This window comes from Natrix helvetica, assembly GCF_964273705.1.
Source record: "Natrix helvetica genome assembly, chromosome: 10".
Lineage (NCBI taxonomy): Eukaryota > Metazoa > Chordata > Lepidosauria > Squamata > Natricidae > Natrix > Natrix helvetica.
The window spans coordinates 20,301,956-20,327,486 of NC_138561.1; the positions used below are offsets into that span (position 1 = coordinate 20,301,956).

The 25,531-nt window shown below is 41.3% G+C and overlaps 1 protein-coding gene across 2 annotated transcripts in view; it reads left to right on the plus strand.

The window, feature by feature from the left end:
• CDH13 (cadherin 13) overlaps positions 1-25,531 on the plus strand; it is a 405,453-nt gene that overhangs the window by 181,617 nt on the left and 198,305 nt on the right. For both annotated transcript variants that reach the window (XM_081963468.1, XM_081963469.1), the window contains one exon: positions 13,270-13,386. In XM_081963468.1, coding sequence (XP_081819594.1) covers positions 13,270-13,386 — 117 coding nt within the window. The remainder of the gene's footprint in view (positions 1-13,269; positions 13,387-25,531) is intronic.

The following is a 25,531-nucleotide window of genomic DNA, read 5'->3' on the forward strand; positions in this document are numbered from 1 at the left end:
CAAACCAAGAATACATGGACTCTTCCAAATATTCATGATGATTACTGCCGAATCAATTATGGCAATAATTTGAAGCAATGATTCAGGTTGAAGTGAGAACAATCACTTCATCCCTAATAATCATATTCATTATACCGATTGTTAAACTGAACTGAAATAATCTAATGGTTTCCAGACCCCATCTAGATATTCTTGGAGTTTGGTTGTTGTTGTTGTTGTTGTTTTGGGAGTGCAATTCCTTATATTCCATGCATAAGACGAAATCTGATTAGCTTTATTGGAAAAGGGAGATCAAAGAAACTGAGAAATAAAATCAGAGGGGGGATTCAGCCGGTTCTCTCCATTTCGGGCAAACCGATACCGCCGGCTGCAGGAGGCTCCGCCCACCCACCCCAATGTAATGCGCAAGCACTGTGCATGCACAGAAGGCGGTGGGCATGTGCAGACGAGGGTGTGCGCTCACATTTGTGAACCGTTAGGGAAGGTAAGTGAATCGAACCGCTGAATCAAATGCATCTTTTTTTAAAAAATAAAAAATAAAAAAAATTCGCTTGCATCCTGATGCAGGCAATGAGTCAAGCTTCAAATAAGACAGCTAAGCACCGTCTGCCCGCCTAACATGTGATCTCGCTGACACACAAGCTCTAGCCAGAGCTGATAAGCTCAGTCTGGGAAAATAGAAGGGAATGAAAGAGATAAGGTTTTCAGAGTTTCTCAAGCTAGACGTTTCGAGAAAAGAAGTTCAAAATAAGGCAATGAGTTGACAGGAAGAGAGAGAGAGAGAGAGAGAGAGGGAGGGAGGGAGGGAGGGTGGGGAACAGGGAGGGAGTGGGAGAGGGAGAAGGAGAAAGACATATTATTATTATTTACCAATAAAGAGTCTAGGGAGATCCTTCATCATCCTGATCATGGTTGTCCCAAAGGTGCTTTTTCAAGAGGCAACTAGACTTTCTGCTTTTTATTTGAAGATGTTTCACTTCTCGTGCAAGAAGCTTCTTCAGTGTGTTTGTCTGTGTGTGTGAGAGAGAGGGGGGAGCACTTTTGTTGGAGTTTTGAAGATGGAGAACACAATGGTGGGCAAACTCAGCTGGTTTTAAGCACTTTTGCCAAAGAGCTCCAGCTTCCAGGAGGGTGTGAAAAGACCATCGAAGACATCCAGAGCTAATGGGGAAAACATCATACCTGCTTGAGGTATCATTTCTACCATGCATGAATGGATGACCCAAAAGAAAAGAGAATCAGAAAGAGGGAGGAAATCAGCATGGCATCTACCCAAGGAATTGTCAATCTAAAAGATTGCTTTTGATGAACTCTAAGGGAGAGGAGCATTTAGGAATAGCTAAACACATAGGAAGAGGTTTAGGTTACATTGATGGAGGGAAGGAGGAGAGGAAAGGAGAACGAGAAGGAGAGGAGAGGGGGGGAGGAGAGGAGGAGAAGAGAGGAAAGGAGAAGGAGAGGAGAGAAAAGAAGAAGAAGAGGCGAGGAAAGGAAACTTTATACATTTTACAGGAATTCAGTCTCGTAAATATACAAGGTAAAAGTTTTAAGGCCTTTTTTTTCAAATTAATTAAAATATTCCCTGCCGATGATGCTACCAAATGCCAAAGGAATAACTGAGATACTAGCCTTCATTTCTCTACTGTGGCATTTAGCAAAGAGGAAGATAGGAGAGTGACTTAGAAGACAATTAAGCCAGGTACCTTCACAGACCTATAATTTAGGATGACAAGGAAGCCATAATGAGGAGATTAGAAAGGATGAGTGATCCATTCTCTGACTCTTCCACTTAGTTCCCTGGCGGGAGGCAGTTTCATTGTTTAGGAAAGAGATTTCGTCAGAAATCTCCCATGTAAAGGCCCCATTAGCTGTAAAAGGAAGACCGAATAAGCTTTAAAACATTTAAAACTCTCTGCCTGATGTCCTTTGATGTGACTCTGAGCTCTGGTTGGGATCCTGTGCAGAGGGTGTGGGCACAGAGCTTATTTCATCCCTCACATTGTGTGGACTTCATTCCAACCCAGGCATTGAGGCCACCACCGCCTTCTGCCAAATTGGAAAGTTTTTAGAAGGCCCAATTTAACATTCACATTATAAATCTTTCTTTTCGGTCTTCCATGAACAGAGGTAAGTAAGGCTGTTGTATCCCTGGGGTTGGGCCTTTTCTGGTATCCTAATGCCTCAAAGGTTAAGAGAGGGATGAATTCCAGTATCTTTCTCCCTGACAATGACAATCTCCACCTCCTCCTCCTCCTCCTCCTCCTCCTCCTCCTCCTCCTCCTCCTCTCTTCTTCTTCTTCTTCTCCTCCTCCTCCTCCTCCTTCCTCCTCCTCTTCCTCTTCTTCTTTTTCCTTTTCTTCTTCCTCCTCTTCCTCCTCCTCTTCCTCCTCCTCATTCTTCTCCTTCTCCTCCCCCTCTGCCTCCCCTTGCCCTCCTCCCTCTTCTCCTTCTTCTTCTTCCTCTTCCTCTTCTCCTTCTTTTCTCCATCTCCTTCTCCTCCCCCTCCCTTTCTACTTCCCCTTCCCCTCCTCCCTCTCCTCCCCCCTCCTCCCCCTCCCTCTCCTCCTCCCCCTCCTCTTTCTCCTTCTCCTCCTTCTTCTCCCCTCCTCCTCCAGCTTTTCAAGGACCACCATATTTATCACTGGAATCTGTGAGCCTTTTTTGTCCCAAAAGTAGTGGCAGATATCTTTTTCCTTTCAGTCTAGGACCCAAAAGAGAAAGTGTCGAGTCCCACAAATTGTGGCATGTGATTGTTCTTATTTGTGTCACTACCTCTGTGGTCTCACAAACCTACCTACAACAGCAGAACCCAAGGGAGAGCCTTCAGAAGTTCCCTATCCTGATTGATATACATATAAAATCACATCATTTTCTATCAGCCGTTCTTTTTCTTCACTCATTATAAGGTCCATCAAAACATTTTCTGGGAAGTTTATCTCTTTTTCCACCCTCCTGCCATGTCAAGATCAGAGAAGAATTAACAATTCTAAAGTGAGGGAGAAAAATAAATAAAACACTGAACTATGTAAGTGAGCAGCATGAATAATTCTCATTGAAACGATAAAGAATTAGATGCATTTAACTTTCTCTTGAGTTATCCAAATTTGGATATCAGGTAAGGATTCCACCATCCACGCAAATGTGGGAAATTAAGATTGGCTTGGAATGTAGACTTTTGAATGACATGGTCTTCAAGGAAACACAATGTCAGGGTAGTGATTTAAGAGCTGACCAGCTGATGCAATGATGGGAATGAGTCAGCAAGATTTTTGGCTATTATCCCTTTAAGAGCCTGTATAATAAGAGGAGGCCCTATTAGGATTGGTCCCCCCCTCTTTCCCTCTCCTTCTCCCTCCTTCCCTCTCCCTCCCCCTACCTCTCCCTCCCCCTCTCCTCCCCCTACCTCTCCCTCCCCTCCCCCTCCCCTTCCTCCCTCCCTGTGTTCTTCTCTGCTGTAATTGCTGCTTGTTTGACCTCTGCCTATAGAACGTGTATGTATAGTATATATTCTTTTTTAGATAAAACCACTATTCATTATAAACCTCTGTTTGCTGTTATTGCTCCTGGGTTGTTTCATGTACTAAAGCTGTGCACACTCTGACACACAAAGTTCAGTTGCCTTTTGAAAAAACACCTTTCAATTAGCTCAATTTTGGGAGTTTGTGTGATGCACCCAATCCAAAAGCACACTCTGAATTGCTTAGTTAAAGTGTAGCTGGTGGTTTGTAATGTGGTCTGTCGAATAGTACCTGAGTCAGAAAAACTAAGTGCTCCCAAAAAGCAACCTTGTCAATTGAAATATTTTGGGAGGAACCTAGCCAGAATGATATTTTCCCTTTATTTCATTTCAAAGCAATAGGTACGTATCAATCTCCCTCTTTTTAATAACGTTCTAATGTATTGGGTTAATCCAGTCCAATTTATTATTGGTAATTATTATTTGCTCAGCGCATGGTACATTAAACTGTGTTTGGAGAGCCATTTATTAATTGGAAAAAGACTTTGGGATGAACATGGCATGTAATAAGTATCTTGATTAAGACTTTTTTGAATGGCAGAAGGAGGCTATTAATCTTGACCCCTCCTTAAGAGGCAGTTACTTAAAATTATGGAAAACCTGAATTGTGCAAAATAGCTTCCAATGGTATACAGCAGTGACGGCAAAACTTTTCGGTTTCCCCCGAGTGCCGAAAAGCTCACGTGGAAATGTCATGCATGAGGATTCTAGCACGCATGCATGCCCAACGATCAGCTGGCCGGCATGCATGCACCCACTGGTTTTCGGGACTGCCGCATGCGTGAAGTACAGCTAATGTCCCCATACGCATGCTCACCAGAAACCCAGAAGGCAAACAGGCAAGGCCGTGCGTGCCGGGCGACATGGCTTTGCATGTCACTTTGGGCACAAGTGCCATAGGTTCGCCATCACAGGTATATAGACTGAACTAGATAGCTGTGCTGGCTGGGGAATTCTGGCAGTTGAGGTTCACAGATCTTAAAGTCGCCAAGGTTGAGAAACACTGTATCATGGCCCCTCCAGCAGCTGAATCAGAGGAGGAGGAGGAGGCGTGGGAGAGAGAGAGAGAGAGAGAGAGAGGTCTGGCTGATGAGTATATCGGGAATATCTCGGCATGACTCTGCTGTATCCTGGGCTGGTCTTCCCACTGAGATGATCGGAATGTTTCTCCTTCTCCTCAAAATTCTTAGCAGGGAGTGGCTGATGGAATTCAGGGCAGGGCAGTATTCCCATCCTGCTGGGATAGCGACTTATCAAGAATATTTCCCAAGGCTGCCCTGTACTCCAGCAATTCATACGAAAGACTTTCATTTATGTTTATAGAAATGAGAAGAGAGCAGAAGACAAAAGGAACGATTGGCTGAAAAAGGTCAAGTTCAAGGATAAATGATGCGAATTGACTTCCTAGGAAGTTTGCAATCTTAGTTAAAATGATTTTTGCCAGCTTTAGAATACCCTGGGGTGAAGCTGAGGAATTACTGCTGGAGAAATAAGACACGACTCTGTTTCACCAATGTTTGTATTCGTTTTTTTCTAAAATACATCTTTAGAACTCCTTCACACATAGGTAGTGGTGTGACTATCGCTCCAAATCTAGTCGGGCCAGCATAAAATCAATTATTACTACATGGTGTTGAGTTTCTGGGAATTAAACAAACTCTCCAATTGCTGGAGTTCCTGGATAATCTTATTTTGTCCACATTGTTCCTGAAGAGCTGATGCTGAAACTCAAAACTTTGGGTACCTAATGAGTAGAAAGATGTTGGGAAAGATGGAAAGCAAAAGGAGAAGGGGGAAGGCCAAGGATGAGATGGTTAGATAGTGTCATTCACACAACGAACAAGAATTTATTACTTGTACGTAATTACTTGTTCCAGCTTCTGCCAACCAAGCAGTTCAAAAGCATGTAAAAATGCAAGTAGAAAAATAGGGACTACTTTTGGTGGGAAAGGTAACAGCGTTCCATGTGCCTTTGGCGTTTAGTCATGCCGGCCACATGACCACAGAGATGTCTTTGGACAGTGCTGGGTCTTTGGCTTTGAAATAGAGATGAGCATCGCCCCCTAGAGTCAGGAATGACTAGCACTTATATGGGAGGGGAACCTTTTCTTGACCTACAACTAAGGATAAATGTCTTGCCAGTGAGAACCATTAACCAGTGGAACAATTTGCCTTCAGAATTTGTGGGGAGGGTCTATCACTGGAGGCTTCTAACTGGACCGTGGCAGCCACTTGTCCAACAGTCTTCTGCTTGAGCAGGGGTTGGACTAGAAGACCTTCAAGGCCCCTTCCAATTCTGTTATACTGTTGTGTTCGGTTCTATTCTGTGTAATCTTAATGAATGTTCAATTAACTGAAATTGCAATTCTCATCCTGGCCCATAAATGTGCCCATCTTAGTCTGAAAAAAGTGGTTCAAATCTTCTTGAGAAGTTTACTTTCTTTCTTAGCTTGCCAATTGTTTTTTTTTAAAAAGGGGGGGAGGAAATGCATATTTTCGGAATTACTTTCTGCATATGTATGAAAGTCTGATGGGGAGAGATTTTACCTGAAAACCCATTTGCAATGCAAAACCACATGACTGTGGTAGATTTTTCAAGAAAATAACCCATGCCTATCATTTGGGTGAGTGGCACATGAGTGAAAGGAAGGGTGAAACTGATTAGTAAATGGTATTTCTTTACCCGGCGCTTCAGACAACGAGATTCTTGGGAACTAATGAATTCAAGCTGAAGTTATATTCTGTGAAGACATCCCAGACAATGGTGTTATGACTAATAGTATAGAGTGACAAGATATAAATCATCTTCTGTATTGGAAATAGGTTCTTCTCAAGGAATGTACAGCTTGTCTCCCAGTTGTGAATATATTTTTTTTAACTAGACAAGAGAATGCATCCATAACACATTGGCTAAAGGGGAGAAAGATCTGGTGGTTTGATTTTTTTCCCCAAACAATGGACAGTTCTGGAGGATATGATGGCTAAAACATATGAAGAATATTTGCAGAAATTGGGTAAGGTAAATGTAAAGGTTCCCCTCGCGCATACGTGCTAGTCGTTCCCAACTCTAGGGGGTGGTGCTCATCTCCATTTCAGAGCTGAAGAGCCAGCGCTGTCCGAAGACGTCTCCGTGGTCATGTGGCCGGCATGACCAAATGCTGAAGGCGCACGGAACGCTGTTACCTTCCCACCAAAGGTGGTCCCTATTTTTCTACTTGCATTTTTTACGTGCTTTCAAACTGCTAGATTGGCAGAAGCTGGGACAAGTAATGGGAGCTCACACCATTACGCAGCGCTAGGATTCGAACCACCCAACAGCCGATCTTTCTGATCAACAAGCTCAGCATCCTAGCCACTGAGCCACTGTGTCCCTGATAGGAATTGGGTATGTCTAGTTTCATGAAAAGAAGGACCAGGGGAGATATGAGAGCAGTCTTCCTATATTTGAGGGGCTGCCACAAAGAAGAGGGAGTCAAGCTATTCTCCAAAGCCTCTGAAGGCAGAACAAGAAGCAACGGATGGAAACTATTCAAGGAGAGAAACAACCTAGAACTAAGAAGAAACTTCCTAACAGTGAGGACAATTAATCAGTGGAAGAATTTGCTTCCAGAACTTGTGAATGCTCCAACACTAGAAGTTTTAAAGAAGAGAATGGACAACCATTTGTCTCAACTGCTATAAGGTCTCCTGCTGTGCTTCCCTGGTTGGTTGGTTGGTTATTTTATTATAATAAAAAAATGACAAAAGAACACAATGAGAATAATACATTAATATGATAACCAAAAAGATCGCTTAGCCCTTTAAATCAAAGCATTGATGAATCATCTAAAATAAACATAGACGCAATATCCATATGTAGGGTTTTTTTTCTCTTTTTGCAAGAATAATATTAATTAAAAAATGATTGCCTTCTGAAGACCCCAGTTGAGAGGTCAGACCAGTTAAATTTCTTTTGGTTAGGCGGTTGCACGCCTGATCACCCAGGATACATTTAATGGTTGGTGTAGCATTGCACAATCATTCTGTTTAATGAGCAGCATGCTATCATCTCAGCTGTAGGCAGAATTTACAGCTGGCTCAAATGAAAATATGCCCAGTAATGTAAATAATGATTGAAGAAATAGCTTGTCCATGTTGGTGGCTAAAAAGAACAGCCAATGCAAATGTGTTTTTTGCTTTTTATCGCCCAGTTGTCCTAGAGAATAATTTATGCTTAGACAGCAAGGAGGAGGAGGAGGAAGGAATGGTAGTGGAGAAGGAGAAGAGAAGCAGTAGTGAAAGAAGAGGAGGAAGAAGTGGTAGTGGAGAAGGAGAAGAGGAGTAAAAGCAGTGGTGAAAGAGGTGGAGGAGGAAGGAGTGATAGTGCAGAAGGAGAAAGAAAGAGAAGGAGAAGCAGTGGTAAAAAGGAGGAGGAGGAAGAAAAATAAGGAGTGGTAGTGGAGAAGGAGCGAAGAGGAGGAGGAGGATTATTGATTAAACCAAGTCCACATTATAGGTCTCTGAGCTTGGTTGTGTTCTTGCAGACGTTTTGTGACCCAACTAGGTAATATCGTCAGTGCTAGAAGGAGTTGGACTGGCAAAGAGAAGGAGGAGGGCAGAGGGATAGTGGAGAACGAGGAAAGAGGAGGAGAAGCAGTGGTAAAAGGAGGAAGAGAAAGAGGACGAGGACGAGATGCCAAAGAGAGAGACTCGAGACGAGGCTTGCAAAAAGTATCAGCTTTTATTTATGGCCATAGCAAAAGCTGGGTGACAAAACTATATCCCAAGCATACGAACAAATGCACGGAAGGAATAGCCACACCCTGCAAGAGGGGCTCAGAGTATTATATACCTTTTAGGCAGATAGAAACGAAGTTTATCCAATCAGAGACAAAGATTCGTTGCCAACGTGGTCTTTAAAGCGTTCTTTTGTTCAAGCTCCTGTCTCTGTCTACCTTATCTGTGGAGTATTCTTATAGCCTTGTGTAGTGGGTGGCAGCCCCCCTTAGCCAAGTTTGTTTTCGGCAGAATGCTTTAAGGATTTATGAGCCAGGAAAACTCCCTAGTTTGGTTCCTTTATCTATGCAGCCCGTGTAACAGTTTCTTCTATGTTTTCAAGAATGTCCCTAGCTTTGAAGCCAAGAATAGAAGCGAGACGCAGCAGTGAGATAACATTTGCAGTCCAGTTTTAAGGTTACAATTTGCTAGGGTAGAAAACAATTAATTTCTGACAGTATACAGTAATATGAGCAGAAGCAAATATTGATTCGTATTGATTCATATATTCCTTCAACAAGAAGTAGAAGCCCCTGGTCAATTCTACTGAAGCAGGCTGACATCTGGGAATACATCAATGGAACAGGAATCTGGGTCTAGATCAGAGCTTCCCAACCTTTTCTATACCCCGCACCCCTAGAAGGTTCTGATATATTCCCACACCTTAAAAAAATAAATAATTATATGCATATAATTATACACATTCACTATAATTTTGAAACTTCTAAACCCAAGTTTTCGCACCCCCTGGAATATTGTCTCGCACCCCCAGTTTCCCCCAGTGGAAACTAATCAAGGAGAGAAGCAACCTGGAATTAAGGAGAAATTTCCTGACAGTTACAACAATTAATCAGTGGAACAACTTGGCTCCAGAAGTTGTGAATGTTCCAACACTGGAGGTTTTTAAGAAGAGATTGGATAACCGCTTATCTGAAGTGGTGTAGGGTTTCCTGCCTAAGCAGGGGGTTGGACTAGAAGACCTCCAAGGTACCTTCCAACTCTGTTATTCTGTTCTGTTCTGTTCTGTTCTGTTCTATTCCTATTCTATTCTTCTTCTTCTTCTTCTTCTTCTTCTTCTTCTTCTTCTTCTTCTTCTTCTTCTTCTTCTTCTTCTTCTTCTTCTTCTTCTTCTTCTATTATATTCTTATTATTTTTATTCTATTCTATTTTGTTATATTCTATTCTATTCTTTATTCTATTCTATTCTTATTATTATTCTATTCTTATTCTATTCTTGTTATTTATATTCTATTCTATTCTATTCTATTCTTTATTCTGTTCTGTTCTGTTCTGTTCTGTTCTGTTCTTATTCTATTCTATTCTATTCTATTCTTATTCTATTCTATTCTTCTTATTCTTATCTGATCCGATCCTATTCCATTGGGAATCCCTGCTCTAGATTATTGCTAAGGAAAGAACATGATGGATAAATTGAGGCTCGGAGCTGCCCTTAATTTAAAGAAGACTTTTCTTTTTATCCTGGACAGATATTAATTATATCCCGAGCATCTCTTTGAAGGCAAGAACTTATTGCATTCCAGATAAGATCAATTTCCCTATTAATCTGGCAATGTAGCTGCCACGATCGGACATAACAAATCGCTAAAGATGCCTTGAACCGACTTCAGGATTCCCCATCTCTTTATTGATCCTTGTCTAAACAGGAGGTCCATAACCTTATATAGACTGCACACTTCCCCCTAAGTATCATTGTATCATTTAAAAAAAACAAATCAAGAAAGAAGGGGAAAGTTCTCAAATGAATAGGAAGCAACCTAGGAGTTGTGTTTCATTATTATTACTTTTTAATTTCATTTTTTTAATGCAAATGAAAATAAGCGTTTCTGCCTCTTACTGGTGATTTAGGTCTGACTTCAAATTTCTTTCCCTGCGTTCCTGTAACATCTCACTGTCTCCTAGGATGAATCAGGGTTAATATTGGAATGGTATTGGGATAATGCGGAATAGATCAGAAGGCGTGGTAAAACTTTCTATGAGTTGAATACAATAATAGTTTGTTAACAGAGGATTTTGACATTTTAATCTTGTAATTTCTTTTCTCTTTTTGGAGTTTTGGTATTTTGATTTTTTTTTTAATAAAATGAAACACCTGAGGAAAAACGATTTGTCACTACCTCTCAACTCCCCTTAAATCAGGGGTCCTCAAACGTTTTAAACAGGGGGGGGGGGGCAATGCACAGTCCCTCAGACTGTTGTGGGGGGACAGACCAGCTGGGTGGGCATGGCTAGGTGGTCATGTGACTGGTTGGGCATGGCTAGGTCATGTGACCTGGTGGACATGGCCAATTCAACAGCCCATTAAACAACGCAAACAAATTAAACTTTTTTTTGTTTTGCTGCTGGGGGGTTTTATTTACTTTTGTTGCATGTTGCTGTTTTTGTTCACTTTTCTTTTTACTAGATTGCTTTTTCAGTTGTTTAGGAGTCTAGTGGTCCACTTCAGGAAACTCAGTTTTGCAACAATTCTTCTCAGCCCCAAGGAGCTTACAATCAACTAATCTCAATCTATCTCTCTATCTCTGTCTCTTTCTGCCTCTCTGTCTCTCTCTCTGTCTCTGTCTCTCTCTCTCTGGAGGTGGGAGAGGTGAAAAATGCCCCTGTTTTTGGCCTCTCGGGGAATCTGTGCACCCTGTTGCTCACCTCCCCCACCTCCAGAAGCATTCTGGAGGCAAAAAAATGGGTGAAAACATCCATGCAACCCTTCTTCACCTCCCTTGCCTCCAGAATGTCTCTGCAGGCCAAAATTGTTGGCCTTACCTTTCAGTTCCAACCTCGCAAATGTAAGTCCAATGCTCGGCCAAAGGGTGATGTGGGCAGGGCAGCCTCGTGGTCCTGTGTGGGCTGCATTAATGGCTTCGGTGGGCCACATGCAGCCCGCAGGCCGTAGTTTGAGGACCCCTGCCTTAAATCTTCTAAAAGTCAACTATCCCCCCAAAACATTTGAACCATTTCCAGCTTCAGAAGGCTGTTTTTGTGGCATCAGGAAACTGGAGCTATTTCCTTTCAATTGCCATTGGGGATTCCGCCAAATTGGAAAGTGAATTTTATTAATTTAAGACTATGGGAAAATGTTATTGCTTCATTTCTGCTCTATCAAACCGAGCTGAACTCATATATTACTGGGCATCAAACAGAAATAAACCACTGCTCCCTTGGTCAGCCATAATGGGATACATATGGATCGTCTCACCAAGGATGAGTTTGGTTCTCATGGTGATAGATGATAGTCCGGGCTTTCACTCATTCCCTTGACAACTCGTAATGAAGATTTTGTTGTGAAGAATAATGGTGCTTGTTAGTAGTAGGCAGGCCGGCCGTTCATTTAAATTGTAAAAGACATTAGGGTCCCTGGGAGATTTTCCCGGCAGATAGGTGGAGAGATAAACAAACCAATTGGAGAGGCTATGTCTGATTTTGACAAACCCTCAATAATGGTCAGGATTTTCCCTCCCCCTCCTCCCCCCCCAAATTGAATCAATATATTAGCTTGTAGAATGTGGTCAAATATAGATCAAAAGTCTAACGCCTAAAAACCAGAGGACTTTTACAAGTTTTAATATTGTAAGCTACCTAGAGTTACCTTGTGGTTAAGATGGACGGCTAATAAATTTTACAAATGATAGATGATAGATAGATAGATAGATAGATAGATAGATAGATAGATGGATGGATGGATGGATGGATGGATGGATGGATGGATGGATGGATGGATGGATGGATGGATGGATGGACAGATAGATAGGATAGATAGATGATAGATAGATAGATAGATAGATAGATAGATAGATAGATAGATAGATAGATAGATAGATAGATAGATGGATGGATGGATAGGGATGGACTGACGGATAGATAGATAGATAGATAGATAGATAGATAGATAGATAGATAGATAGATAGATAGATAGATAGATGATAGATGGATGGATGGATGGATGAATCCTTGGTGCTCTCTGAGTTTGGTTGTTTTCTTGTAGACATTTCATTAACAACTTAGGTAACCTCATCACTGGTTAATGAAATGTCTACAAAAAAAGAACAAACAAGCTCAGTGTACATCAAGGGCCCCACAGTCTACCTACTACTCTTCCTCCCCTCTACAAACCTCACTTCCTCCTAGCACTGGTGATGTTATCTAGTTGCATCCTGAAACGTCTGCAAGAAAACCACCAACTCAGAGAGCACCAAGGGCTCCTCATTTCAACCCTGAGCTGTAAACATTCTCCTCTAGCCGTACTTTTACCAATTATTCTCAACATAAAAACAATAAAATGGGATCACAATTGTACTGTTCTGTTGTTTTATATTTTGTCTCATTTTGAAATGCTGTAAACTACTGTGAAGGTTTGTGCAAATCGGTGGGCTTTGAATCTGATAAGAAATAAATATATCCAGGGATGCGTGCAGGCTGAAAACCGTAGCACTGAACATTTTTAAGTGGCAATAGTATGTATTAAGATTGCAATACAAAAATACACCCTATTAATTAGTACAGTCAGAAGTCTGATTCCCAAATGGGATCTGTAGTTTAAATTATAGACCTAGTCTTTCTCAATTAATAGTAATAATTAGAGCTAAGACAACATCGCATATTTAAAAGACCTCTTTTTTCAACTCCTCCCATTCTACCAGCAAGTTACTCAAAAAGACCAAGGGGGGGAGAAAAAAAATTGCCAATTCAAAGTAAGGTTACACCCAGAATTTGGCACTGTAACATTACCAGTTAAACAAATCCACATCACCACATAATATTGTGATAAAGGCTACATCGCTTGCATGAATCATTCTCTGATTAAGCCAAAATGAAACATGATGCAGAAATTGCATCATTAAGCCAGGGGTAGGTTCGGCACACACACAATTTTTTTTTTCTCAGGCTCATGGACGTTGTGGTTGTTGTTTTCAAGAGTAACAATGAATGGTGGTGTCCTTGCAAGCCACGGTCTAATTAAACCCATTATTTTATTCCTTCTTAGGAGCGCTTTAAAGCAGAAGATGGCCTTGGGAGCATACGGCAAAGAAGATCCATTGTTGCACCTTCAATTTTAGTTCCTGAAAATCAGAGACCTCCATTTCCAAAAGCTATAGGCAAGGTAAGAAGTAAAACTTACTCTGACCTTAAATTTAGTGGATTGCTGGTAGTTTTAAAATCTTCTTCTTTGCACGTTGTCTTTGTTTTCTGTGTTCCTCAAGTATAATCAAAGAGACTTGTTTCGATATCTAAAACAGGAACAACTATACATTTCTCCTCTTCCCAGTTTCTTTCTCGGTTTTGAAGTTTCCTCCAGTAAATGCTCCCCTTTGAATTCAATTCATTAGAGATCTCATTTTGTTTCTGGGTCTGTTACACCCACATTGTACATGCATAATGTCTTGCAATTTTTTACGAAAGTGACATTATATTTAAAATAATACGCATTTTTGCACATCTGCTGCTTGTAAGTTATTGGTGAACATACACTTCAGATGTGAAGTACAGTAGTTCATAGCTAACAACAGTTCATTTCATGACTGTTTAAACTTACGATGGCGCTGAAAAAGTGACGTGACTGTTTTTCACACTTATTCCACATCCCCACGGTTACATGACCAAAATTCAGGCACTTGGCAACCGACTCATATTTATGACAGTTGCAGTGTCCTGGGGTCATGTTGTCTGCTTTTGCATCCTTCTGAGAAGCAGAACAGAATAAGAGAGTTGAAACGGACCTTTTGGGTCATCTAGTCCAACCCCCCGCTCAAGCAGGAGAACCTACACCAAAGCCAAGTCGATCAGATTCACTTAACAACCGTATGACTAACTTAAAAAACTGCAGTGAATCGCTTAAGAACTGCGGCGAGAAAGGTCCTAAAATGTGGTGAAACTCACTTAACAACTGTCTTGCTTAGCAACAGAAATTTGGGTCTCAACTATGGTCGTAAGTCAAGGACTGCCCATATCTCATGCTGAATTCTTGCATTTCCATAATGAGGGGAAGAGAGAAACATCTCAAGGCTTAAGAGTGGAAAATAGCTGTCGGTACACATGCATAATACTGAGCTAAGCAGAGCATTCTGAATCTGACAATTTCATCTGTTCCCATTCCTACCCAAAATCCATTTTGATCTGATTGTACATCTATGCAGCAAACGTTTGCGTGATGTTTTACCAGCATCTAAATGCATATTGATCAAGGCAGCCAAAAAGTAATGTTGATACGATTTTGCACCAGGAACTGAATTGTTCTTTGATGTAGATTTCTGAGCTGAGCATTTGCGAATGTTCGGTGCAGAAAGAATGAATGAAGGTTGGCATTTTGCTGAAATTATGAATGTTACCGAATGCTCCTTGGTGTGTTTGCCTTGTAAAAGAGGAACCGATGACGGGAAAGAGTTAAAGTAAACAAAACGGGCTTAAATGCCAAGATTAAGTTGGGGGGGGGGGGAATAATCATCTTCCAAATCAATTGGAATTCAAAAGAAAGACTGGACAATAAAGGAAACCATGGAAAGGAAGGGAGAAATCTGACCCACTCTCTGCAGTAATAGAGAAGCTTGAAATTGTATGAATATTGATTCCCGAATGGTAGGAGAAAGATCAACGCTGATGGAAAGAAATGAGCTTTGACACAAACGCTGCATCGTAAGACTCCTTCTTAAAGCTGAAACCAAATTCAGCAGGAAAGCCATAGGTTCTCTGTAACAGGATCACAAGTGTTGGAAGGGAATTTAGCGGTCTTCTAGTCCAACCCCTGCTCAGACAGGAGACTCTATACCAGTGATGGTTAACCTTTTGGGCACCAAGTGCCGAAACTGGAGAATGCACTTGTGCATGCACGCCCGCCGGAGCGATGGAACCTGGAAGAGCAGCTGGTGAATATGCGCGTGCCCAGAGAGCATGCCCAGAGAGCTCTGCATGACACCTCTGGCACATGTGAGATAGGTTCACCATCACGGCCCTATGCCATTTCAGACAAATCGTTGCCCAATCTCTTCTAAAAAAGAACTTCCCGTGATGGAGCACTCACAGCATCTGGAGGCAAGCCTTCCCGCTAATTAATTGTTGATTAATCCCCATGAGGATGCGGCAACAATCGTAAGTGTGAACAATGGTCACAAGTCCCTTTTTGTTCAGTGCCATTATACCTTTGAATGGTCTCTAAATGAATGATTGTAAGCAAAGGAATGTCAGCGTTCCAAATACCATGCATGAATAAATCAAACTCCAAGGCAGAATCATCCTTAAAGTTCCAATTTAATAAAACAGACATGTTGGCACATCTGTGGAATTCCAACTCTGATTTGCTTCCTGGGATTCCACCCAGTTGAAAGTTCATGATCTTATGCCCACACCCATAAAACCATCACATGATCCAATCTTCTTCTTCCACTCTGGCAACTCCACCCCTCTGCTTCCAGTCAGGTGTCGAGGTGCGGAGACAAAAGATAACGTTGGCTTCTAGAAAGAATGACAACACATTCCACAAATTTACTCCTTTCTATTCCCCCCTCCCAACTTCCAAACTAATGAAACAGCATAGGAAAATAATAAGAAAGTGTGGCAGGCCAAAGATTCTTAAAGGAACCTCTGCAGGCCTGACAGGCTACCTGTATTATAACTCCCTTGTTTTCTCCTTGAATCAGGGGCTTCGAACCTTGGCAATTTTAAGCCTTGTGTCATAAAGTGACTGATGTCACTTTGAACGTTCATCAAATGAAAGATTCTTAAGTCAAGGACTACCTGTAGCTAAGTGGTCATACGTCCATTTTTTTCTAATGCTGTAGTAACTTTGAACATTCACTAAATGAAAGATTGTAAATCAAGGGCTACCTGTTAGGTACCATATTTTTCAGAGTATAAGACGCACCTCCCCCCCACACACACACAAAAAGAGGGTGAAAATCTGGGTGCGTCTTATACACTGAATACAGCATTTTTGGCCTACTGAAGCCCCGCCCCCTTTGCAAAAATGGATGTGCCGAGGCTTTAGGGGGCTTGTAGAGTGTTCCTGGGGGCTGGGGAGGGCAAAAATGAGCCAGAAACTGGCCATTATTGCACCCCTAGCCCCCAGGAGCACTCTATAAGCCTCCCAAAGCTCTGTATGCCCTTTTTTATGTGCAGAAAATGAGGCGTGCAGAGGGTTTGAGAGGCCTGCAGAGTGCAAAAACTTATTTAAAAAATTTACTTCAAAATCATGGTGCGTCTTATAGTCCAAAAAATATGGTAAGTGGTCATATATCCATTTTCTTAATGCCATAGTAACTTTGAACGTTCACTAAATGAATGGTTATAAGTCAAGGACTACCTTGTATTATAAATCCCCTGTTTTCCCCCTGAATCAGGGGTGTCCAGTTTTGGCAACTTTAAGCCTGGTTCTTAAAGTGGCTGTTGTAACTTTGAACGTTCACTAAATCAACGGTTATAAGTCAAGGACTACCGGTTTATATTAATTTGTTGGGATTTGGAATCAAACATTTCTCACTTTTTCCCCAGGAAAGATTGGCTCAGCTTCAGTTACTGCTCTTCATTTGGCATGGAAAATAAATATGACACCCAAATGATTGACTTTAGGGGTCTGATTGAACGAACTCTACACTAGGAAGGTGTGCCATCAACCTCATTTGGATAATGAGAGTATTAGCAGGGCTGGGGGCTCTGGGTCTGCAATCACCCAAGGGAGACAGAGAATAAAATATTCACAGGTGAACCCAGCACTCGAGTGTAATAAAAATGTAATATTGAGTGTTATTGAACTCGTTCTCTATAAGGGCAAACACAACGGGGCTGATCAATAAAATGCTATAATGAGTTCTAGTCATCAGGTCAGAGTGGGGAAAATGAATGAGCTGAAACATCCTTTTTTTCCCAGGAAAAAAGTGATTTGTTCTAGGAAAGCGACTTGCGGGCAATCTGCATTTGTGGCTGTTGTCACCATGTGTGTAGCAAGAAGGAATAAAGATGGGGCATCCCGTTGTTACTAGGCAGGTGGCAACATGATGGAGATCCTGGGTGGGGTTTGTATGTAACTAAGGATGGGGTTTTTTGAGCATCCGTAGCAGTAAGAAGATGATCTTGCAATTGACCCATGCCTACAGCGATAAGGGACATTGATGGATGGATTGGTTGGTTGGTTGGTTGGTTGGTTGGTTGGTTGGTTGGCTGGTTGGTTGGTTGGTTGGCTGGTTGGCTGATTGGCTGGTTGGCTGGTTGGCTGGATGGCTGACTGACTGATTATGTGCCATTAAGTGGTTGTCAACTCTTAGTATTTACATAGATTGATTTTTTTCCCCCATAACAATCTGTGCTCAGTTTGGTTCTTTAGATCTTCCAATGGTTGCCACCATTATCTATGTAACTGACTACATCTACCTTGCTTCTGGTCCTTCTTCTCTCTCCTTCCACTTTTCCCAGCAATAGACCTTCTCCTGCATGCTGGATCTGAAATAGGATAATTTGAGCCTGGACTTTGGAACCTTGAGTGAGAATGTTGCGTTTATTTCTCTGGTGATTCCTTGCTAAGTTTTGGACAATTGGATGGGGAGTGAGGTTGTAAATCTATCATTGGTTTTGTGATTTTCTACTTAGTGACTCAAATAATGACCGAATGGGGAGCGAGGTCATAAATCCATCACTAGCTCAGTGATTTTCTCTTTAGTGACCACTTTGTTTAGTGATAGTTTCAATTGTGGTTGCTAAATGAGGACTACCTGTATGTTTTTAAAACTTGCTGATCCTACAGACAGCCACTTCCATAGTAACTTTGAACGTCCCGGTCAAATTGTGCATTTTTATGAATCGTGTTTTCCAGCAGCGTCTGGCAAATGGATATGCTTGAGTGCTAGTCGAGACTAAGGAGGGCAAAACATCCCACGGCCGAATCTTACACGAGTACCTGATTTGTGCCTGCAATTTCCTCACTAATAAGCCCTCACTAATAAACAGATGATATTTCCTGACAGAGCCAAGGCTAATTGGCAACTGCCTTGATGAACCATATCAGAGCATCAAATCAAGGATCGCTGCCAATATTTATCTTGTTTGAAATGCCATGACCTGGGAGGAGGAGGGGGGGGGACACAATTCCTAACCTTTTGTTTTGCTTTGTTTGCTTCCTGAGAAGAGAAATCACAACTCTGAGTCATTTAACCCCTTCGAGGTCAAAAGGGATGTTTATTTGGTGTGTGCTGTTGTGGTAAAAACATCACGTGATGGAAGAATGTGGTACTTACCCAGTTTGATGAGATGATTGAGAGGTAGATAGTGGATGGATGGATGGATGGATGGATGGATGGATGGATGGATGGATGGATGGATACAGATATCTAGATATCTAGATAGATACAGTATATAGAAAGAAAGAAAGAAAGAAAGAAAGAAAGAAAGAAAGAAAGAAGAGAGAGAGAGATTGATAGATGAGAGAGAGAGAGAGATTGATACATTATAGATAGATAGATAGATAGATAGATAGATAGATAGATAGATGATAGATAGATAGATAGATAGATAGATAGATAGATAGATGGATACAGATATCTAGATAGATACAGTATATAGAAAGAAAGAAAGAAAGAAAGAAAGAAAGAAAGAAAGAAAGAAGAAAGAGAGAAAGAGAGAAAGAAAGAAGAAAGAGAGAGAGAGAGATTGATTGATACATTATAGATGATAGATAGATAGATAGATAGATAGATAGATAGATAGATAGATAGATAGACGGATAGATGATAGATAGATATCGAGAGAGATTGATAGATGATAGATATATATCGAGAGAGAGAGAGAGAGAGAGATGATAGAGAGAGAGATGGGTGGATGATAGATAGGTAGGTAGGTAGGTAGGTAGGTAGGTAGGTAGGTAGGTAGGTAGGTAGGTAGATAGTTTGCTGGTAGGATGGATGGCAGAAAATTAGAGGCTACACTAAAATTGCTGAAATAATTGCTTTATCTCCAATTTCCTACTAAAACAAAGATGGAGGCTGGGGAATTCTGGGAGTTGAAGTCCATGCAGTTTAAAGTTGAGAAACTCTGTCCTACGTTACCAGCACTGACAGGTTCCATTACTGCACTTTCTCCCTTTTTGACACTGATCCAAGCCAACAATATCTTACACAAATGTTTGTTACCCACTTTATGTCCATATGTTAGTCTTCCAATTTATTTGTCCACCTCAAGTGGAATGAAACGTGGAGCAGCAAAGCACACAATCCTCCTTTAATTATTGGGCTAGATTTTAGGGGAGGGGGGGTTGTCAGGGCTTCGAATGACAGGCATTTTTCCTGTGCGATTTGATTTTACTTCCTATTATTTGCTTTCCTGTTGTGATTGCCTCTTGTCAATCTCCTTTCATAATGCATAACAGGGACGGGGAGCGTTGTCTTAATAAGCATTTCTGCCACTAGGTTTCAGCCTAAAGTATCTTCACAGTGTTGAACATTGAGGTTATCCAATTTTTATGTGTTTGTGTATTTGTGTGTGTGTGTGTGTGTGTGTGTGTGTGTGCTTCAGAAACTTTAGAATTGGGAATCTTTAATTCTGGCTTGGTATCTTCTAGGTATTTACATCTGATATTGTTGTATCTTCTGGAGATTGCATCAACTGAGGCAATATCCAGCCACATTATTGTATCTTCTGAGTGGCAGAGTTGACTGGGCCCAGCCACATTGTTGTATCTTCTGGAGACTGTGTCTTCAGAGCAGGGTGTTCAACCGCTTTGTTGCACCTTCTCAAGATCATATCTTCTAGGACAGAGTGTCGAACCACATTGTTGTGTCTTCTGGAGAGGGTATATTTTAGGACAGAGTGTCCAACCACATTGTTGTATCTTCTCGAGATCGTATCTTCTTGGACAAAGTGCCCAACTGTGTCCCTTTTGATTCCAACTGAAGCCCAGCCTCATATAACACTTGATAGGAAGTTCCGTTTCCTCCTAACTCCTATTTTTTTTATTCATTCTTGCATTCTTTCTTGCACTTTTTCTGGCTCTCCTCCACAGAAATCTTTTCTTCCTATAGATGTTTTTTGAAACTAGGTCAACCTGCATGAAACAGTGTCTCCCATCCAAGGTCAAACACGTATCCTCAGATTTTATACGGCTCTCATTTATGTGTTTGGAGATCAAGCTCTCAGAGTAAGGGAGGATTTGATAAGCCTTCCTGCTTGGGTTAGGATTTGGAAGAAGCATTTGCAGTTTTCTTGTATATTGTCTGGGTCAGATTCTTGACTTCAGATCCTTCAAATCTCCTGGGCAAACTGTTCTCTTCTCCTGGTTTACCATTGCAATCTGACATAGCAAGATGATTCAGTCTAAATGTCACCTCTGAAGACAGCACTGGGGAAATTATTCGAGGGAGATGGGAGAAATATATTAATCCTACAACTTCCTTTACAAAATTATCTGTTGAATGTTTTTTCTAAACCTGTGCAGGAACCAGAATGTCATCAGATGCCGAGGGCTACTTTGGGTCATAAATACACTTCATGGCATTTCTGTTTCATATTGTCGTTTTTCAACAGCTGTGTCCCATACAATTTCAAGCAGTACACATTTGATCACAAGATCCATTTGGATGACAAGCTCTGGGTATAAACAACTACAGGTTGATGTTGTTGTTAGCTGCAAAGTCGTGTCCGACCCATCATGGCCCCATGGACAACATTCCTCCAGGCCTTCCTGTCCTCTACCATCCTCTGAAGTCCATTGAAGCTCACACTGACTGCTTCAGTGACTCCAGCCAGCCACCTCATTCTCTGTCGTCCCCTTCTTCTTTTGCCCTCCATCTTTCCCAGCATTAGGCTCTTCTCCAGGGAATCTTTCCTTCTCATTAGGTGGCCAAAGTCTTTGAGTTTCCTCTTCAGGATCTGGCCTTCTAAAGAGCAGTCAGGGTTGATCTCCTCTAGGACTGACCGGTTGGATGGCCTTGCAATCCAAGGGACTCCCAGGAGTCTTCTCCAGCATCAGAGTTCAAAGGCCTCAATTCTTTGGTGCTCAGCCTTCCTTATGCTCCAACCTTCACAGCCAACTACAAGTAGTCTACAACTACATAAGTAGTGATTTATGACCACAATTTAGCCCAACATTTCCATAGCTAAGCAAGGCAGTTGTTCAGCAAGCTGTGCCCAATTTTACGACTTTTTTGATACAGTTATTAAACAAACCATTGCAGTTAAGTGGTTGTGAAACAAACCAAGTTTCCCCCATTGACTGGTTTGTCAGAAGCCAGCTGGGAAGAGGTCACAAATGGTTGATCTTGAAATCTTGAGGTGTTGCAACCATTGTAAATACATTGTCAAGTGCCAAAAATTTGATCACATGACCATGGAAGATACTACAATGGTTGTAAGAGTGTGTGAGAACCAGTCTTTTTTTTCACTGCCATTGTAACTTCAAGCAGTCACTAAACAAAGTCACAGGTGTCCAACCTTGGCAACCTTAAAACTTGTGGACTTCAACTCCCAAGATTCCCCAGTCAGCCATGGTCTACGGTCATTAGTGTGACTGGGAAATCCTGGGAGTTGAAGTCCGCAAAACTATGAGGGAAGGACATCATGTCCTAAATATTCCAATATTTCACAACAACTCTTCATGTTAATGAATGAGCAATTACACTGACATTTTCATTTACTAAATAAAAAACAGATATTAATATGGGATGTCCTTTGTATAATTAACCAATCTTGTTTATTGAGGGATAATGGGTTGACTCACATTTTAGGTCCATTGAAAATATTGACGTTGCTTTTCCTTCTCTTCCTCCTTGTACAGAGAAAATCTGGCCTGCCCCAGTGAAACAATCCTAAAGATGCTTTTGAAAATGCTAAACTGGAGCCTACAAAGACCTTAGCAAAATAATTATATTATAAATAATCAGAATTGATTTCTCCCCCATCCCTTTGGGCAATAATTTTGGTGGCAACAACTAGAAATACATACTTGAATATTTTTTTTAAAGAGAGGTGGGGAGATTGTCCTTTTCTGGTTGCCATGACTACGAGTTAGTGGGAAATATATTAGCTCTACACAGCAACTGGAGAATTAGATTTTTATGCCAATATTGAAATATCCAGTATCTAATTTCTTCAGAATAAATCACACTAATGACCATAGAACTAAAGCTGGAGGGGATGTAATCTATACTCAAGAATTTACTTAAGTGAGAGTAACACAAAGCAATTGTACTCTGTGTGTGTGTGTGTGTGCGTTGACCTCAGCCTTGCCATTTCAAATAAATCTTTTTTTTAAAGGAGAGAGAGAGAGACGTTTGAGAGACTGTGTGAAAATGCTAATGACTATTTGAGGAAAATATGCCTCTTGAAACAAAAGAAGTAATTGGTGAAACCCGAATCGGGTAAAGGACTTGGGAATATTTTCCCCCATGAGATCCAAGTTGAAGTTCCTGACTAAGATTTCAATCTAAAACATAATTATAAAGAAGTAGTGGTTTAACAGAATTCTTCTAGAGATCTTCCTGCAAGCATATCCCAACTGATATATGATATAGTAGGGTGATCAAAGGTCATCATAGCATCATAAAAACATAGAATGATGGAATCATAGAATCGTATATCATGGAATCAGAATCATAGAATCATAAAAACAGAACAATGGAATCATAGAATCATAAAAACATAGAATGATAATAGAATCAATCATAGAATTATAGAATCAATCATAATGTCAGGGTTCCAAATAGCATCCAAAAGTAAATTAGAGTCCAAGGCAAAGTATTGCTCAGTTCCAATTTTAAAGAGAGCCATGTTGGCACATCTGAGAAAACCTGAATCTGAAAGCTTCCCGGTTTTCCCCACCCAGTTGAAAGTTCAAGATCTTGCTCCCACACCCACAAGTCCATCACATGGTCCAATCTCCCACTGCCATGCTGGCAGTTCCACCCATCCAATTCCGGTCAGGTGCAGAGACAAAGATTGACCTTGGCTTTCTAGAAAGAATTTTGTTATGGCTACATAGTATGTGACTCCTTACAATCCCCCCTCCCATTTTCCCACCATAGAAAATGCATAGTAGAATAATAGAAAGTGTGGCAGGACAAAGATCCAAAGAAAAGATGGCTGCAGGCCTGACACATAGAAACAATCATAGAATTATAGAATCAATCATAGAAGCGTAGAACTGGAAGGGACCTTGGGGATCTTCAAGTCCAACCTCCTGCTCAAGGCAGGAGACCTTACACCATTCCAACTAAATAGTTGTCCAATCATTTCTTGAAAATCTCCAGTGATGGCACTTCCATAACTCTGAGAAACAAGATGTTCCATAGCGCCATTGATTAATTAAAGTCCAGCTAGCTTTCCCCCATGTCCCTGGGAAGAAAAATGGCAGGCGAATCAGGTAAGAGTTACTTTTGCTTTGTAAGTTGTTCAAGATCCTTTTCGGGAGGGGTGGGGGTGAAATCCTCCCGGTTCGGCCCAGTTCAGCTGAACTGGTAGGGGTGAATGTCCTTCGTTCTGCGAACCGGTAGTAAAAAAAAAAAAACTTTTGAGGATTGCGCAGCTCAGCTGTGAGCCGCACGATCGTCGGGAGCTTTCCACCCCAGTCCCCACTTTCTAAAGCATTTTTTCCCAGCCTATTTGCCCGAAACCAGCAGGGAAAAAAATGCTTTAAAAAGTGAAAAAAAGTTGGCCACGCCCACCCAGTCACATGACACCCTCTCCCCCAAGCCACACCCACACAACCGGCGGGGAAAATTTTTTAGATGTCACCACCGATCCTTTCCCACCATTATTTAAGGACACCAAAAAGTCATAAAACAGATTAACCATACTCATCCTGTTTTGAAATCCTCCTGGCCTGTACCACACTTATTTACCATGCAGCACCACACACAGTTGGTTGGTCCTTGTAAAGGAAGAAGAGTTTTCGTTGGGGCAGAAATATCCTGGCTGTCTTCTTCGTAATCCAGATTGAACACTTGAGCTTCTGCTCCGGTGACAGCTGCTATTAAGACAAAGAAGGGAGCTGGCCAAAACCAGCATCACCTATCAATTACCCCCCCCCCAAAAAAAAATCGTTATTAGAGAAAGATGTCAGGCAGATTTTTCCCAAACTAAGAGTTGTGTGTGCTTTGGGTGAGTCTTATCTTTTGTTGTGTTCTGTTCCAGGTAGTTACACACAAAAACGGTCGTAAGTCACTTTTTTCACTGCCGTCGTAACATTGAATAGTCACTAAACAAATGATTATAAGTGGAGGACTATCTGTATTGTCTTATTTAATGTGTTGATCCATTCCAAAGTGCTAAGCAATTATTCCCTCATCACAAGCCTTAAAAGAACATTTGCTGAAAAGAAGAGAAATGGGGGGAAGGATGTAAAAATTGGGAGCCGTTCTGCAAATCGGCATTTAAATTCAACAACCAAAGGCCGATTTATTAGGCTATTTCTTTCTTCTTCTTCTTCTTCTTCTGCTCTCCTAATAGGGAATTATCCCCTCCCGGTTCCCTCATAAACTTGTACAGACTTACAACAAGGTTTTCAACAGAAAAGTGTTTCGTAGGAAAACTGCAGAGTGTTTAAAGACTACACACACAGAGAGTCTCTTGCACACACACACAAACAACTTTTCTGTCGTCCACATGAACAGATTGCAAAACACCTTTTCGCAACTTGGACAATTAAAGTCGGCTTCGGTTAATTTAAAAAAAATACTGCATATAAAACCATGTTAGGCTGTGTGCGGTGTGTGGAGTCAGCTGCTGTTAAGCTACAGCCGTGAATTTGCTTAAATTTCTTTTTAAGTGGCAGATATCCTGCAGCAAATTCCAGCATTTGAATTTGAGCCATGGTGGTGCAGTGGTTAGAGTGCAGTACTGCAGGCTACTGCTGCTGACTGCTGGCTGACTTCAATTTGGCAGTTCCAATCTCACCAGGCTCAAGGTTGTCTCAGCCTTCCATCCTTCCGAGGTGGGTAAAATGAGGACCCAGATTGTTGGGGGCAAGAAGTTGACTCTGTAAACAGCTTAGAGAGGGCTGGAAAGCACTGGAAAGCAGTATATAAATCTAAGTGTTATCACTAATGCTATTTGGATGAGAGTTTTCATCTTTGTAATTCTTTTCCAACCCAACAGAAGGTTGGGAAGGAACTTGGTCCTTATCTCTGTCCATTAGCAAAATAACTCTGTAAACTGAAGTAAATTGGACTGAATTAGGCATTTTGAGAAAGAACCATCAAAGTAAATAGAAAATTAAGTTTAGTGTTGTCATCTGCCTATCATATAATATAGTAAAAGCAATAAAGTGGCTTTTTATG